At 37.4% G+C, this 14,566-nt stretch overlaps 1 protein-coding gene across 6 annotated transcripts in view; it reads left to right on the top strand.

The window, feature by feature from the left end:
* The window catches only part of Cstf2 (cleavage stimulation factor subunit 2), a 25,347-nt gene extending 11,867 nt beyond the window's left edge, over positions 1-13,480 (top strand). For 3 of the 6 annotated variants that reach the window (XM_048797377.1, XM_048797375.1, XM_048797378.1), the window contains 9 exons: positions 719-778; positions 3,351-3,410; positions 3,594-3,680; positions 4,058-4,199; positions 5,532-5,707; positions 5,977-6,269; positions 10,038-10,133; positions 10,927-11,052; positions 13,273-13,480. In XM_048797377.1, the coding sequence (XP_048653334.1) occupies positions 719-778; positions 3,351-3,410; positions 3,594-3,680; positions 4,058-4,199; positions 5,532-5,707; positions 5,977-6,269; positions 10,038-10,133; positions 10,927-11,049 (1,037 nt within the window). In that variant the 3' untranslated portion in view covers positions 11,050-11,052; positions 13,273-13,480. The remainder of the gene's footprint in view (positions 1-718; positions 779-3,350; positions 3,411-3,593; positions 3,681-4,057; positions 4,200-5,531; positions 5,708-5,976; positions 6,270-10,037; positions 10,134-10,926; positions 11,053-13,272) is intronic. The other 3 variants (XM_048797379.1, XM_015502299.2, XM_048797376.1) reach the window with 2 other exon arrangements.
* The last annotated feature ends 1,086 nt before the right edge of the window (positions 13,481-14,566 follow it).

Genomic DNA, 14,566 nt, shown 5'->3' with positions numbered 1-14,566 from the left:
TTTTTTTGGGGGGGGGGGGGGTGGCAACTCAGAATGCCAAAAGGACTATTGACATTGGTAATATAACTTTCTGAAATAGTGAAAACTTATAATAAAATTCTGAAAATAAATTGTCGTACTCATAATTTACTCAGTAATTTCATTTCTGAAAAATTCACATATATATTTCTATGGCTCTAGGTCCAGGTAGCTATAAACAGTTTTTAATTTGTGTGAATGGTCAGTGAGACATTTAGAAGATTTATAAGACACAGGGTAATTCTCCATTTTGTGGGACTATCTCAAACATTGCAGGAAATCTAGTATCCCTGGCCCCTTCTCACTCAATACCAACTGTGTCCCCCAAAAAATCTTTGTCACAACTGAAATAGTATACCCACACATTTACAGAATGCCCCAGGAAGAGTGCTGCCTCCCATGAAAGGAGGTCTATAGGTAAGTGGCACTGTTTTCCTGTATTACAGAAGAGCTTTTTGCAACAGTTTTGGAACTAATGAGATGAAGCATTCTAACTGAACTCACCTTTCTGTCACTGAAGCAGGAAGTATACTAACTCCATCTTCTGTCTTGCTGCATTGTTGAGTGTTAGTTTTCCTCTTCCTTTGTAGGTTTCTCCTCGTAAGGCAGAATGAGAAAATTTGTAAACTCAGCCACTATTCTAATATTTTTCCACTGTGCTAATTTGTGCTTTCCTATCCTGCCCTTTTTCTTCTACCAGGAATGCAGGCCCAGGTTGGAATGCCAGGAAGTGGACCTGTGTCCATAGAACGGGGACAAGGTAAATAAATATTAATGCCTGATTATATGGACTGGCCTTAGAAATGTTCTATATCTGCACTCTCTAATATGGCAACTGCTCATCACCAGTAGCTATTTAAATATTAAGTTAATTGAAATTAAGTAAAATTTAAAATTCAGTTTCTTAATCACCCTAGTCACATTCCAAGTACACAGTAGCTGCATGTAGCCAGTGGATACTGCATGGGACATTGCAGATATAGAACATTTCTATCATAGAAACTTATAGTGAGCATTACTAATCTGGACTTTCTACCCAGTAAGTCAGAACCCAACTCTACAAACATCATCAATTCTTAATAGTGTAATGAGTTTCCTAGTAATCTAATGAGTCCACTGACATGTTCTTTCTCCCTCTATGGGTGCCTGTTGAATTAGTAAAGAATTTTAATAGCAAACATAATATATGACTGAGTAGGTAGAAGACTAGATTTAAACCCCAGAGCAAACTGGAAGGGGGTTATAGGTCTATAAAGACTACTTGAGAAGTGTCCATTATACTGCAGCAGGAACACTGATATCCACATTATTTCTCCATGTTACTGGAATTTGAAGAATAAAATGCAGCAGCTCAGTTGAAAACAAAGTTTAGGAGGAGAGAGGATTTAGAAAAGAGAAGGAACTGAGGGCATACTATATTTTGGGTACTTTGATTTTCATAAACATCCTTGTGAGTTGGGTGGCAGCATCTGAGTTTTACAGGTGAAGGGATGGAAATCAGAGTTTTAAAACTTAGGACAAGCTAAGTAAATGCTGATTTCTAGGTATTATGGACCAGATTTAGTACTCTCTTCTGCTGTTCCAATTAGTAAGTGTCAGAGCTAAGATTGAGAAATATCTGACATCAAATATCTGTCCTTTTTCTTTCATCTTATACTGCCTCTATTAAATATTTTTCACTATATTCTACTCTTATTCATTGGGTCACTGTGATGGGTAAAGATTGCTTTGTTCCGGCATAGAGAATCTTTAAGTTTTTTTCTTCTGAGCACGTGGTCTTTTAAAAAACAAAATGGTAAGATTCAAGCAAGTGGTTTGTTTGCTGGCATTGGTGGTTAAATTGATATAACTAATAATTTTTTTCATTAGATGCCATGTCTAACAGCAAATGAACTCCTGACCAAATGTTAAATCTTTTTTCTAAGCATCTCATGCTTTTGTGCTATTGTGTCTTCCCACCTCACCACTGTCTGTGGAGCATGTATGTACCCCAAGGTATTTTTGCAATAATGAGAAGGGATTAGGGCTTCAGTCAGACTTACACCTTTCCCCAAGCTATTAATCAATCAATCAAGCTTTAGCTGTTTAATACATACTTCCACATGACATGCCATCCTGTTACAATTATCTTCATCTTTCTGGTAAAAAATTAACATAAGGAAATGACTCACATTTTAAAGATATTTCAAGGATATCTTCATGAAGAGACAGAGTGAGATGAGCTTTCTTTTATAGTTTCCTTCAGTGCCCAGCAGAGGAAGCAAGAATCTTATTTGTGTCCAGATTGTCTCACTTTTTTTTTTTTTTTGTAATCCATGCTGCTTCTACACATTTGTAGTGGTGAAAGGAAAAACAGATATTTGAGATGATACTTCTTCCTTTCCTACCATCTTTGTTTAGTGTTGGTTGGTACTCATCTCATTAGTCTTTGCTGTTGTCATGATGTTTATTATCAAAAACTTGCTGTAGCAGATCATTTCATATAGGGTGGTATTCTCTTTCCTCATCTAAAATTCATGCACTGCAATTTCCCCATTTGATAATATTTTAATAGCAAAAGTTTTTGTGCTTGAAGATATGACAAAAATAGTACTACCCACTTCTGTTATAGCTTCTCCAGAATAAATCTTGCCTTCCAGATTCTTTCATGTTTTACTTCTGAAAATATGTTTATGTTCTTTATGTTCTATGTTGCTTAACTAGAGGTTCAAAGCTATCCTTTTTATATTTTGTTTTGTTCTAGGTTAATCTTTTTTCTTTCTTTCTTTCTTTTTTTTTTCTTTTGTAATAGTGCCATAAGGAATGAGGGGAAATAGGGAATAGTAGGAGGAAGGAAAAATTGAAAATCACTGGTTATTCCTAACCAGATAAAACCCAGTGACCCTAGGCTGGAGATGTGGCTCAAGTGGTACCACGCTCGCCTGGCATGCATGCGGCCCGGGTTCGATCCTCAGCATACAAACAAAGATGTTGTATCTGCCGAAAACTAAAAAAAAATAAATATTAAAAAATTCTCTCTCTCTCTCTCTCTCTCTCTTAAAAAAACAAAAAAAAAAAACACCCAAAAAAAAACCCAGTGACCCTTGGGTTTCCCTTTGGGAAGCTATCTGGTCAAAATGGTACTGTATAACATACCCAGAGGAACTAGTGTAGTTTAGGAAGATTTTGTAGCTTGGGGCAAGGCAAGTTAATAAACTCTTGGCTTTTTAACTTATATGTGTAGATCTTTAGTCTGCTTTTATGTATGTTTGTGTGTGTGTGTGTGCACTCGCATGCACGCAAGCTATTTTAAGTGTCTGCTCTTTCTCCTTTTGAACTTACTGCTCACGTAGGAACCCTACAGCACTCGCCCGTGGGACCCGCCGGGCCTGCATCAATTGAGCGAGTTCAAGGTACCCATTGTATCTGCGGGTTTCCTTTTGCTTGTGGTGTTCAGGGTGGGACGTTAAGAGGAAAAGAGCTGCTTCGCAGTCATCCTCACGTTCAGAACCCAAAAGGGTAGTGTTTTTGGGTTTTTGTTTTTCTTAATTTTTTCCTGTTGAGGCCACAAGCCTAAGATTGACCTCTTCACACAGGGCAGAGAACATGGATGATATGGGCATCTGTCCGAGGCTGTACTCCCTCCCTACTGGTGTCAGGAGGCTTGGATGGAATAGCAGTCTGTAAGGAGACAGCAGGTTCTTGCAGAGCCATGGCAGTGTTCACATATGCCAAGACCCTACCTCTCTTTTGTGACTCTGGTCCTTGAACTAAGATTGATTAGAAGGAAAACCAGGAGCATAAGTTTCTTCAGGTTGCAGTGCTAGTCCTTGGCAGGTTGCTCCCCAGTTTGCTCTTTATATAATTCCATCCATACCTCTGACATGGCACAGATTCTGCCTACACCCTGCTTCTGTTCTTGAACTGCAAGAGGATTCTGCTGTGGTGAGGTTTCACCCACTCTAAGGTGTCTGAATTATGTTGTCAGTGGTATATAGAGTCATTTCTTGTTTCCTTATGTGTCTTTCACAGCAGTAACTCCCGTTTGTTTCCCTGTCAGTGCCGATGCAAGACCCCAGGGCAGCTATGCAGCGGGGATCCTTGCCTGCCAATGTCCCAACTCCTCGAGGTTTGTTAGGAGATGCTCCAAATGACCCACGGGGTGGCACTTTACTCTCTGTAACTGGAGAAGTAGAGCCTCGGTAAGTGTTGACATAGAAAAAAACAAATATGAAGCCAGGATTTCTCCTTGCTTTGAGAACAAACTCTTTCCACATCAGTTGTACTTGTTTGCCCACTTCAAAAGATAAATATTCATGGCCACTGTCCAAGACTAAGCACCTATCCTCAGGCAAAACTGTAGTTGAGTATGTCTTTTTGAACTAATCATGACTATTGTATATTCAAAAATTGAAAATCCTAGTACACATACCTGAGCAAGGAAAACTTGTGGTGGTAGTAGTAATATTATTAACAATAATAATAGTAGTTGCTGTTAATAGGGATCATACTTATGACTCTGCTCTGAGTACTTCACTTAGGTCATCTCATTAAGCCCACACAACCCAAGCTGGGGATGTGTAGCTTAGTTGTAGAGCAGGTGCTTAGCATGCACAAGGCCCTGGGTTCATTTCTCATCCCTGCAATTAAATAATCCACATAACCCTAGAAGATTAATATGTTTAGTCCCATTGTATAGATGAAGAAAACAAGGCATACTGGTTTTTCTTTTAAGGAGATAATATTTAAAACTACAAAGAGTGTTTTATTTTTATTTTTTTAGAAACTTAAAGTTTCATGTTGATGCTTCCATGTTGAAAGACTTTTTTTGATTTAAAACCTTTTGGGACTTACATCCTTGGCCTTGATGACTTGAAAAACTTCCCCCAAATTTTGAAGATTTAGAACTCATTTTCCTGATTATCTGCTTTCAGTAGCAGGAATGGGAATGTTTAATGAGCTTATGGTAGGATAAGCATTTGGGGTAGTGTTTTTTTTAACATATTTGTAAGTACTTGTGGAAATGTGTAGTTGACTAAAACCATATGTAGTTACAAAAGCCACTTTTGTAGTTCAGAGTATACAGGTTTTGTGTGAATTTAGCTTATTGTATTAAATTGCCCTTAGCTTAAAATAAGGATTAAAATTGCATTTAAAGAGATCACTGAGTGTTACTGTTTGTGAAACTGAACTTTTTGATTCCACTTACAAATAGTATCTATAAATCAGTACCTGGGAAAATTTTACTTTCTTAACCTATTGATACAAGGAATAAAGTATAAAAAATTAAACAGAAAAGTAAATGTGCCCAATATGACACAGCTCATAAATGATATTGCCTAGATTTGAACTGTAGGTCTGAATTCAGAACCTGTGTTCTTAAGCACTGTGTTAACATTATTCGTTATGCATATAATGAATAGCCACTAAGGTTTGCATCGGTTCTTTGTTGAATATTTACTTATTGGTCTTCTATTGACACTTTACTGTTGTTGTTATGTTTTGTTTTGAAATTAATTTCTTTCCATCTCTAGAGGTTACCTGGGACCTCCTCATCAGGGTCCTCCCATGCACCATGTTCCTGGCCATGAAGGTCGTGGACCACCCCCACATGAGATGAGAGGAGGGCCATTAGCTGAGCCCAGACCTCTAATGGCAGAGCCAAGAGGACCCATGCTAGATCAGAGGGGTCCACCCTTGGATGGCAGAGGTAAGGGGAGATAACATCACAAAGCCAACTGTTGGTCATAGATTGATAAAGAACTCAGCTGTCTCTGTCTCTAATCTGGGATAAAGATTGCTGGGGCAATAGGGTTGGCAAGCATCTTTAAGGCTTACCAGCAAATCTGAGAAACTAGAGGGAGACAGCAGTCTCAGTTAAGGGGAGACATGAGTAGGGGAATAGATTTCTATCTTTTCTTGAATAGTTTTTACAATACAGGTGAATAACTGCACATTGATTTTCTTACAACTTTGTAGGTGGAAGAGACCCCCGAGGAATAGATGCACGAGGGATGGAGGCCCGAGCATTGGAAGCAAGAGGATTAGATGCTAGAGGATTGGAGGCCCGTGCCATGGAAGCTCGTGCCATGGAGGCCCGCGCCATGGAGGCCCGCGCCATGGAGGCTCGTGCCATGGAAGTCCGGGGAATGGAGGCCAGGGGCATGGATACCAGGGGCCCAGTGCCTGGCCCTAGAGGACCTATGCCTAGTGGAATCCAGGGTCCCAATCCAATGAACATGGGAGGGGTTGGCCCCCAGGGATCCAGACAGGTATGCATAATACTTCTAGCATCTGTGTGAAATCTTGATCTATTCAGAATTGGTTATTGAGCCTGATTATTACTGCCTTCTGGCTTGAACTTTTCCTTAGCTTGTTAGAAAGGGAAGACTAGGATCTCCCTCTATTTTGTCTGTTAGGCAAGTGATTTTTCTGGCCACCAGAATTGTAATCCAAAAGAACAACCTTGTCCTACCATTCAATAACTATTCATTTATAGCAGAGACCCTGAAAATTTAGGAGTCAGAGAACACTTCATTGGGGGTGCAAACCAACATCATATATAAGGCTTTTTCCAAAAGATGCTTGCCTGAATCTCAGCCCAGGTCTAACTCTCAACATGTCTACTAGTAGGATCTGGGCCTTGGATGACTTGAAAAACCTTCCCCAAATTCTGATATGCAACCCTGACCAAGAACCACTGGGTTAAAGCATATGAAGAGCAGTGGTGATTTACTTATCTTCAGTTTGCAGAAACCTGTGTTAATTATTGTCATCACATAGCCCAAATAAATGGGCAATGCAGTAGCAAAGGCAATTCACTAATGATCACCTTAAAATCTGTAGAACTGAAATCTGTCTCTTCTTTATTTGACTCTCCAGGTGTGTGTATGGTACTCTACAGTTATCTCTTTCCTCCCTTTTCATTCACATTTGATTGTGGGCAAGTGGTATATGTGTATCTTCCCTGAGTTTTTATATGCTATTTGCCTATAGCACCTGTACCTTTCTTTTTCTTCTTTCTTTGTATTTCTCTCTTTCCTCTTTCATATGTTTAAATGTCTTCCTCCGTGTCTGTGTGTGAGAGAAAAAGAAGGAAAATATTAGAGCCAGAATAAACACAACTTCATGTAGTTCTCTCATTTTATAGGTTTGAAAACTGAGACCCAGAAATTCAGGTGACTTTATAAATTCACATAACTAAAAAATGGTAAGGAATAGAGCCTACTGGGGTTTTTTGCTGTTGTTGTTGTTGTTTTTTGGTTTTGTTTTCGTTTTTTGGTACCAGGGATTGAACTCAGGGGCACTCTACCACTGAGCCACATCCCCTGCCACATTTTGTATTTTATTTAGGGACAGGGTCTCACTGAGTTAGTTAGTGCTTCACTTTTGCTGAGGCTGGGTTTGAACTCTCAATCCTCCTGCCTCAGCCTCCCGAGCCCCTGGGGTTATAGGCGTGCACCACTGTGCCCAGCTGAGCCCACTGTTTTTTCCACTCCATTACTGTGTTCTGTATCTACACATTGGTATATCTGTATATGTGTGGCTATCTTATCTACACTTCTTTAATTTGAAATAAAATTTGTTTTCCTAATCTGTGGAGAATAAACGTATTCTATTGTTTTTCAAGTTTTGCTTTTAAATGGGCCTTGATTTTTATTGTTCACTCTATAGTCAGTAGCCTCATAATAGAATTATTTTTATGCATTCATTCAACTATTATCTATTGAGCACCTACTATGTAGGAAAGTTAGGTACTAAGGATATAGCAGTGTGAACAACAAAGTCCGTACCCCCATAGAGCTTATGTACTAGCTAGGGAGACAGTCAACAAATAACTACATAATGTACTTATTTATGTAGTTCTGCTGATAATTCTATAAAGATATTGAAAAAAACGGGTTGAAAGACCATTTCTGAGTAACATCTTTTTCTTTTCCACTAGTACTTCAACTCATTATTCTGGAATACTAGGTTTTTTTGTTTTTATTTTTGTTATGTTTTGTAATGCTAGGTATCAAACATAGGGCTTTGTATACACAAGGCAGTGTTCTACCACTAAGCTATATACCCCAGCTCAATGTAGTTTGTATTAACAGAGTCAATGAAACCATTTAGATCCAAGGTAGAGGCATTTTTATAAAGCATCTTCAAACTTAAAAAAAATATTTTCACTTATAAATAAATATATGGAATACATTGACTTATCTATGAGATATACATTAAGAACCTCATCTCCTTTCCTATGCCTCTCTTGCTTGTGATAATTGCTTTTATTAGAATGTTTAAGTAGCTTTCCAGAAAATATGAATGTAGATTTTTATTTTCTTCTTTTCACTGTTTGTACTTTGTTTTTGTTTTTTTCACCTATGTCCTTAGTTTGTTATTTTAAATCAGATTTCAAAAAATTAATTCCAGTCCATCCAGTTGGAAACCTGTGGGTAAAAGTCTTATTGTTACTGGGATAATTAAATAAGTTACCATCCAAAGAAGGGCGTGTTTGAGAGTTAAAGAGAGAACTATTAATAAATTACTCTGAGATGAAAGCTTAAATTGGGACTGCCTTAGGCAAATGAAGATGTGTGGTCATCTTGCCTAGTACTTATCTGCCTAAAACGGGTAACCCTATAATCTTAAAATGGCCATTATTAAGTGGTTACTTCAAATTGAAGTACCTCAAATTGTTATTAATAAAGTGTTGCTAAGTTTTAGAAAGATTATACTTGTAGATGTTTCAGATCTATAGAAATCATTTACATTCAGACACTCTCTGGATTCAGTATTAATAAAGAACAGAACAATGATAATATTTTAAGAGTCTATACAAACCTGTACTGGTGCTTCTTCCACCCATTATCTGGCAAATGAGTTATGCATGTATGTGAATGTTCCAGATGCTAGAACTGTTCACTAAATTTTAAAACTATTTGAATGAAAAACTATAAGGTATAGTTCATGCTTTCTTTCTAATTAAACAAAATATTAAAAACAGGGTATAATAAAGTATTATTTTTAATCATTTGTTTACTCAAGGTCATCATTAAATAGACCCATTATTTTACATAGTTAAGCCTGGGTGGTTTCTGGTCTCTTTCACTGTCGTCACCTGGCTCTTCACATTGATGCCATAAATTTGCTCCTAACAGTTGTTTATCTATATTTTTTTATGTTTTGCTGCTTCTAATATGCTGGGGAAGCAGGTAATGAGTTTATTAACAATCTGTGTTTAATAAGACTACTTAAACTCTGGGTGAATGCCTGAATGTGAACATAAATTCTGGTATAGGGCCCATCTGATAGTTACACTAGGTCCTCAGAGGCCTTTTCCCTTGGTTCTGATAATCTTCCAAAGGATTGAACTCACTAAAGATCTTAAATACCGATAAGTTTGCTATATTTTTTACTTTGTTCTTTTACTCAGGTCAGTTATATTTCTTGGTCTCTGTTAAGCAGGACAGCATATGCAGCATGTTCTCTATGGAACTCTGTAAAAAGCAATTGTTGGTCTAATAGCAGGCTTTCTCCCAGAGACCTCTCCATCTCCTTTGTGCCTCTCTGACATGATTGTCTTTCCCTTACTTGTGGGATAGGGCCCTTTGGGACGAACTACCTATGTCTGATTGAACCAGAGGTAGGCAGTAGCCCTGTGAATGTAGTTTCCCCAGTGGACCAGCACACATTATCTCTAGATTCTGTTGGCTTTCATTTGTTTCCACTGAGCACTAGTTTGCAGAATGCTAACAGTTTTTCCTCTGCTTATTTGGCTGAATTTTGCTTAGTCTGATGGTATCCAATTGTGCTCTGTGATATTTGTTGATGATGCTAGAGCTATTGTAAGTAAGTATGTGTAACTTGCTAGTTGATTTCTGGCTAAGCCCTGCCTTCTACCATTGCTAGTAGTAGAAACTGATTCAGAGTCATTTGTTTTTATTCCTATCAGTAGAGATATCCTAATTTTTCACACTGCCATTTCTGTATTTGGGTTCCCTATATGGCAGGAATTCTAAAAACAAATCTCTTCTCTCTCTCTGTGCACGTAGGTCCCAGTCATGCAAGGAGCAAACATGCAAGGTGGAACCCAGCCTGGTGGCTTTAGTCCTGGGCAGAACCAGGTCACACCACAGGATCATGAGAAGGTAAGCAACACAGTCTGACTTCTCCTTATGCACAAATCTAGTCTTTTTGATTCCTCTTTTCACAGTTACTGTGTGGTGATCCTGGGTCTTCAAAGTCCCTTTGGAGGTGATGTTTACCCTAACTTAGAACTCTTTTATGACTTATTGACTGAAAATTTGTGGACCTGGTTCTAAAGTTTTTAAGTGTATATAAATAGCAGCTTATCTTACATTTCAGACTCATCTACCAATAGCAGATTGTGCATGTGTGCGCACGTGTGTGTGTGTGTGTGTGTGTGTGTATGTGTGTGTATGTGTAGGCCACATTGAACTGGAAATCCAAACCCTGTTCTTCCTCCCCTTTCTACTTCATCCTTAAAATCAATAGCAGACTCCCCACAAGTGTATCTTTTTGTTTTTTATATTTGGTCATTGTGGAAAGCTCATGTCTAATGGAAAAGCTAAAACATTTGAATAGGAGAGACTTTCAAAACAGAATTAAAAACTGAAGAATTCCCAGGGCTCATAGATACCATCTTAGCATGCAGCAACTTTGAGTTCATGAAGGTGTCTCTTTTGAATTATCTAATCTTAGGTATTTTAATTTGTACTTGTTCTTTTCATTGTGCCTTTTCTCACTGATTTTTTTTTCCTTTTTGGCCCACTGTTTGTTTTCTGTGTGTTAAAGATCCTCCCTTTTTCCATTTGCTTCATATTCCACGACAGTAGCTTTTTGGACAGAAGCTGGTGATTTTTTTGTTGTTGTTTTTTAGTTGCCATGACTGAAACTCACTACCTTCTTTCCTCTACACAGGCTGCTTTAATTATGCAAGTTCTTCAACTTACTGCAGACCAGATTGCCATGCTTCCTCCTGAGCAAAGGCAGAGTATTCTGATCTTAAAGGAACAAATACAGAAATCCACTGGAGCACCTTAAAAGGTGAGCAAAAACTTAATCCCACCCAAGCAGGATTAGCTCCTTGTATATTTGGAGTGTGTACTTTCAAACTTAACCAGAAATTGTTCTCTCTGGAACCCTAAGTCCTCTTAACTATACTCTCCTTACCCTTTAGTAGTCAGTGCTGTGGGGAAAGAGTAAGACTATTGAACATTACTCAATTTTTGAATTGTTTAGAATATTTTTGAACCTTTCCAAATGAAAAAAAGTAATATATGATCAGTTTAACAAAATTAAATCAGATCGAGAAGTGTAGAAAGTTAAAGGTACAAAGCCCTGCTTCCTCAATATCATTCCCCAAACAGAAACTCTTAATATAGCTTGTGTGTATCCTTCCAAAATCAGTTGTATTATTTCATTTTAAACTATGCCTTCAAAATGAAGGAAATATAAAACAGTTAAATAAAATGTAGAACTAGCTAGGACAGTGGCACATGCCTGTAATTCCAGCAGCTCGGGAGGCTGAGACAGGAGGATCACAAATTCAAAGCCAGCCTTAGTAAAAAGTGAGGCACTAAACAACTCAGACCCTGTCTCTAAAATAAAATACAAAAAAGTAGGACTGGGGATGTGGCTCAGTGGTTGAGTGCCGCTGAGTTTCATCCCTGGTATACCCCCCCACACACCCTCAAAAAAATGTTGAACTATTTTAGTTTCTAGCATTCTATTTAGTTTCTAATGAGTATTTTGGTATTAAAATATTACTGTACATTTAAGGTAATAAATGTCCACTAGCACCATCAGTTCTATACATTTTGGACATTGCTGTACACTATCACCCTTATTTTTCTTGCTCATCAATTAGGTAAAGAAGGTTCAGATAAACTGCCTCATAAATGATCATGTGACCTAACCTGATATACAAGTATTGGTTTTGTGGGTTTTTTTTTTCCCCTATATCTTTGTATCTTATATAAACGATTCTATTTCCAAAATAATTTAAAGATCTCATCGTCTCAGTATCTGCTGGGATATCTCCTTTAGAATTTCTGCTTTTACCCCATTTGTATTGTAATTTCTATCCATATATTATCATACAGTAGTGAACCCATTTATAATAATTAATAGTTTTATTAAATATATATTTTAATCCACATTTGTAATATCTTTTTAACATCTAAATAAACTGTAATAGGAAGTTATCATGTATAGCTGTCTAAATTTTTGGTATGACCAGCACTGTAACTTTTTTTCCATATACTGCAGACATTCTATTTTCTTCAGTGAAAACAGACTCTATTATATTCAGAGGAATTTACTTTTATAATTTACTTATGGCAAAGAAGGTATTCTCGGCAATGTGAGAAAATTGTCATTTTTGGCTAGTCAAGGTAGAAATATTTCTGGAAGTTCTTTCTTTGTGTATTCTTGCTGATGAGATATCTAATTTAAAGCCTTGCACATTAAACACAGGGCAATTTTTGTCTGTCTTTTAACTTTTGAAATAATAATAGATTCACAGAGGTTAGAAAAAGAGTGCCAAGAGCCTTGTGTACCAGCTTCCCCCAATGGTAACATCCTATCTTTTTGCTTTTAGTCAAAACCAAGAAATTGATATTGGTACATTACTTTGAACTAGACTATAAACCTTATGCAGTTTTTTTAAAACCACAGTAATTTGTGCCCATGTGTGTATAACTGCAGCTGTGCAATTTTATGTTGGCAAGGTTTTGATATCTGTGCAAAATGTGGCCAGAGCATTAGCTATCCTTTCATCCTATACCTAGCTTTGGTGATCTCTCTGTGCTGTCCCTAATAGCTTTCTTTATTATTATTGTTAGAGATAAGCAGTTCTCAATCAGGGACAGTTTTGCCCCTGAATGGGCATTCTGGCAATGTCTTTAGATATTTTGGTTGTCAAATTTTAGGGAGTATTGTATGCCACTGGCATTCAGTGTGGGTAGAGACCAGAGATGCTCCTGACCATCCCATAATGCATAGGATATTTTCCTCACCTGCTAATATCAGAGAGTACTCTGGCACAAAATGTCAATATAGTGCTGAGGTTAAGAGACCCTGCTAAAAAGGATGATTGCTTTGGGAAGTGGGAAGCAGGAAACAAACACCCAGAAATTCTGCCCTGGGAATTTGATCTCATGCATATTGTCCTTCCCCCTAGCCTTTTTTTGGTTTTTTCCTAATGTTTGGGGAAGAGAACTTTGTCTCCACTTCTAATGGCTTTCTCCCGATTTTTTCTTTCAGGTTTTTAAAAATACCTGGCAACAAATGTGGAAATTAATTCCATGATTTTGTTGAAATGTTGAAAAAAGGTGACTTCTGCATCCTAACCCTTGAATGACTCAATTTGGTGCCAGGTGGAGGACTCCCATCACCTTCTCTCAGAACAAAATCAGTTCATTTTGTCTTAGTTTGTATATTTTCTGTGACTTGAAATAAACTTTGAACACAATTTTAGTACACTGCAAGTTGATATACATTACCTTTTTGCTTTTAAAAAGCTGATCACCAAGGGTGAAACCTTAGATATGTTTTCTACCCTTACTGCAGCATTGTACTTTATGTTATATTGTCATAACTGTTTTTTTACTTTAGATTAATAACCATTTATTCTTCTTTATGATATTTGAGGATTTCTCAGAAGCATTGTTTTCTGGAACTTAGTTTTTGTTTCATTTGCTTCCAGCAAGAATAAGGCTTTGCCCTTTGAAAACTTTCTAGAACTTCTGAAATTCCTGGGAGAGAATAGCATGTGCATGGAGCTATAAAATGATCAGGAGGCCAACAAAGCAAAGGTCCTACAACAACTATATATTTAGTTTAGAAGAATGCAAATATAAAAATGCAATTTTTTTTGTCAGTAGCAGTTCTGAACATGCATAGTTTGGAGTTACAACAAAGATTGTGTTGACACTAGCTGGAATGTGTGTGTCAGCAACACAAGGGATTGTTGACATTTACTTGTGTGTTCTAAAACTCTTCAGTCTAGGTAGTCAACTTTAAAAGTTTAAAAAATCAATAGCTTTTCACATGTTCAGGATAAATTAAAAACTGAACAGAAAACAAATTAACAAAATAACATTTCATCCTATTTTCCAGGAAATCACTGACCTGCAGTCCTACCCTGTAACCAAATTATTCTGGGAACTTAAAACATAGAAACCCCTAAAACTTTTACATTCTTCTCAATGATTTTAAGAGGACCAAATGTATAACACAAGCAGTCAGATTGCCCTTTAGGTCTGCCCTTGCTTGCTTCCTTGCAGATAAGTATGAACATAATTAGTGCCACTAGCTCTAACTTATGGGTCTCTCCTTGCCTGGTAGTCTCTCTCTTATAATGGCAATGAGGAGGGACATGGTTTCTCTCCATCAGGCCAACCTTGAGAGGTTAAGTGTTGCCTTAATAATTAGTAAAGTTCTACTGGAACTACTTTTGACCCTATTTATATTCTCAGAATCCTATCCTCTGGGTTAGGATTATGGTCAGGTGAATTAAAAGTCTGGCATAGGCTTAAAGAATGTAATAGCATATTGC

This window comes from Marmota marmota, unplaced genomic scaffold (assembly GCF_001458135.2).
Source record: "Marmota marmota marmota unplaced genomic scaffold, marMar, whole genome shotgun sequence".
Taxonomy (NCBI): Eukaryota; Metazoa; Chordata; class Mammalia; order Rodentia; family Sciuridae; genus Marmota; species Marmota marmota.
This window is presented reverse-complemented; position numbering and strand designations above follow the sequence as displayed.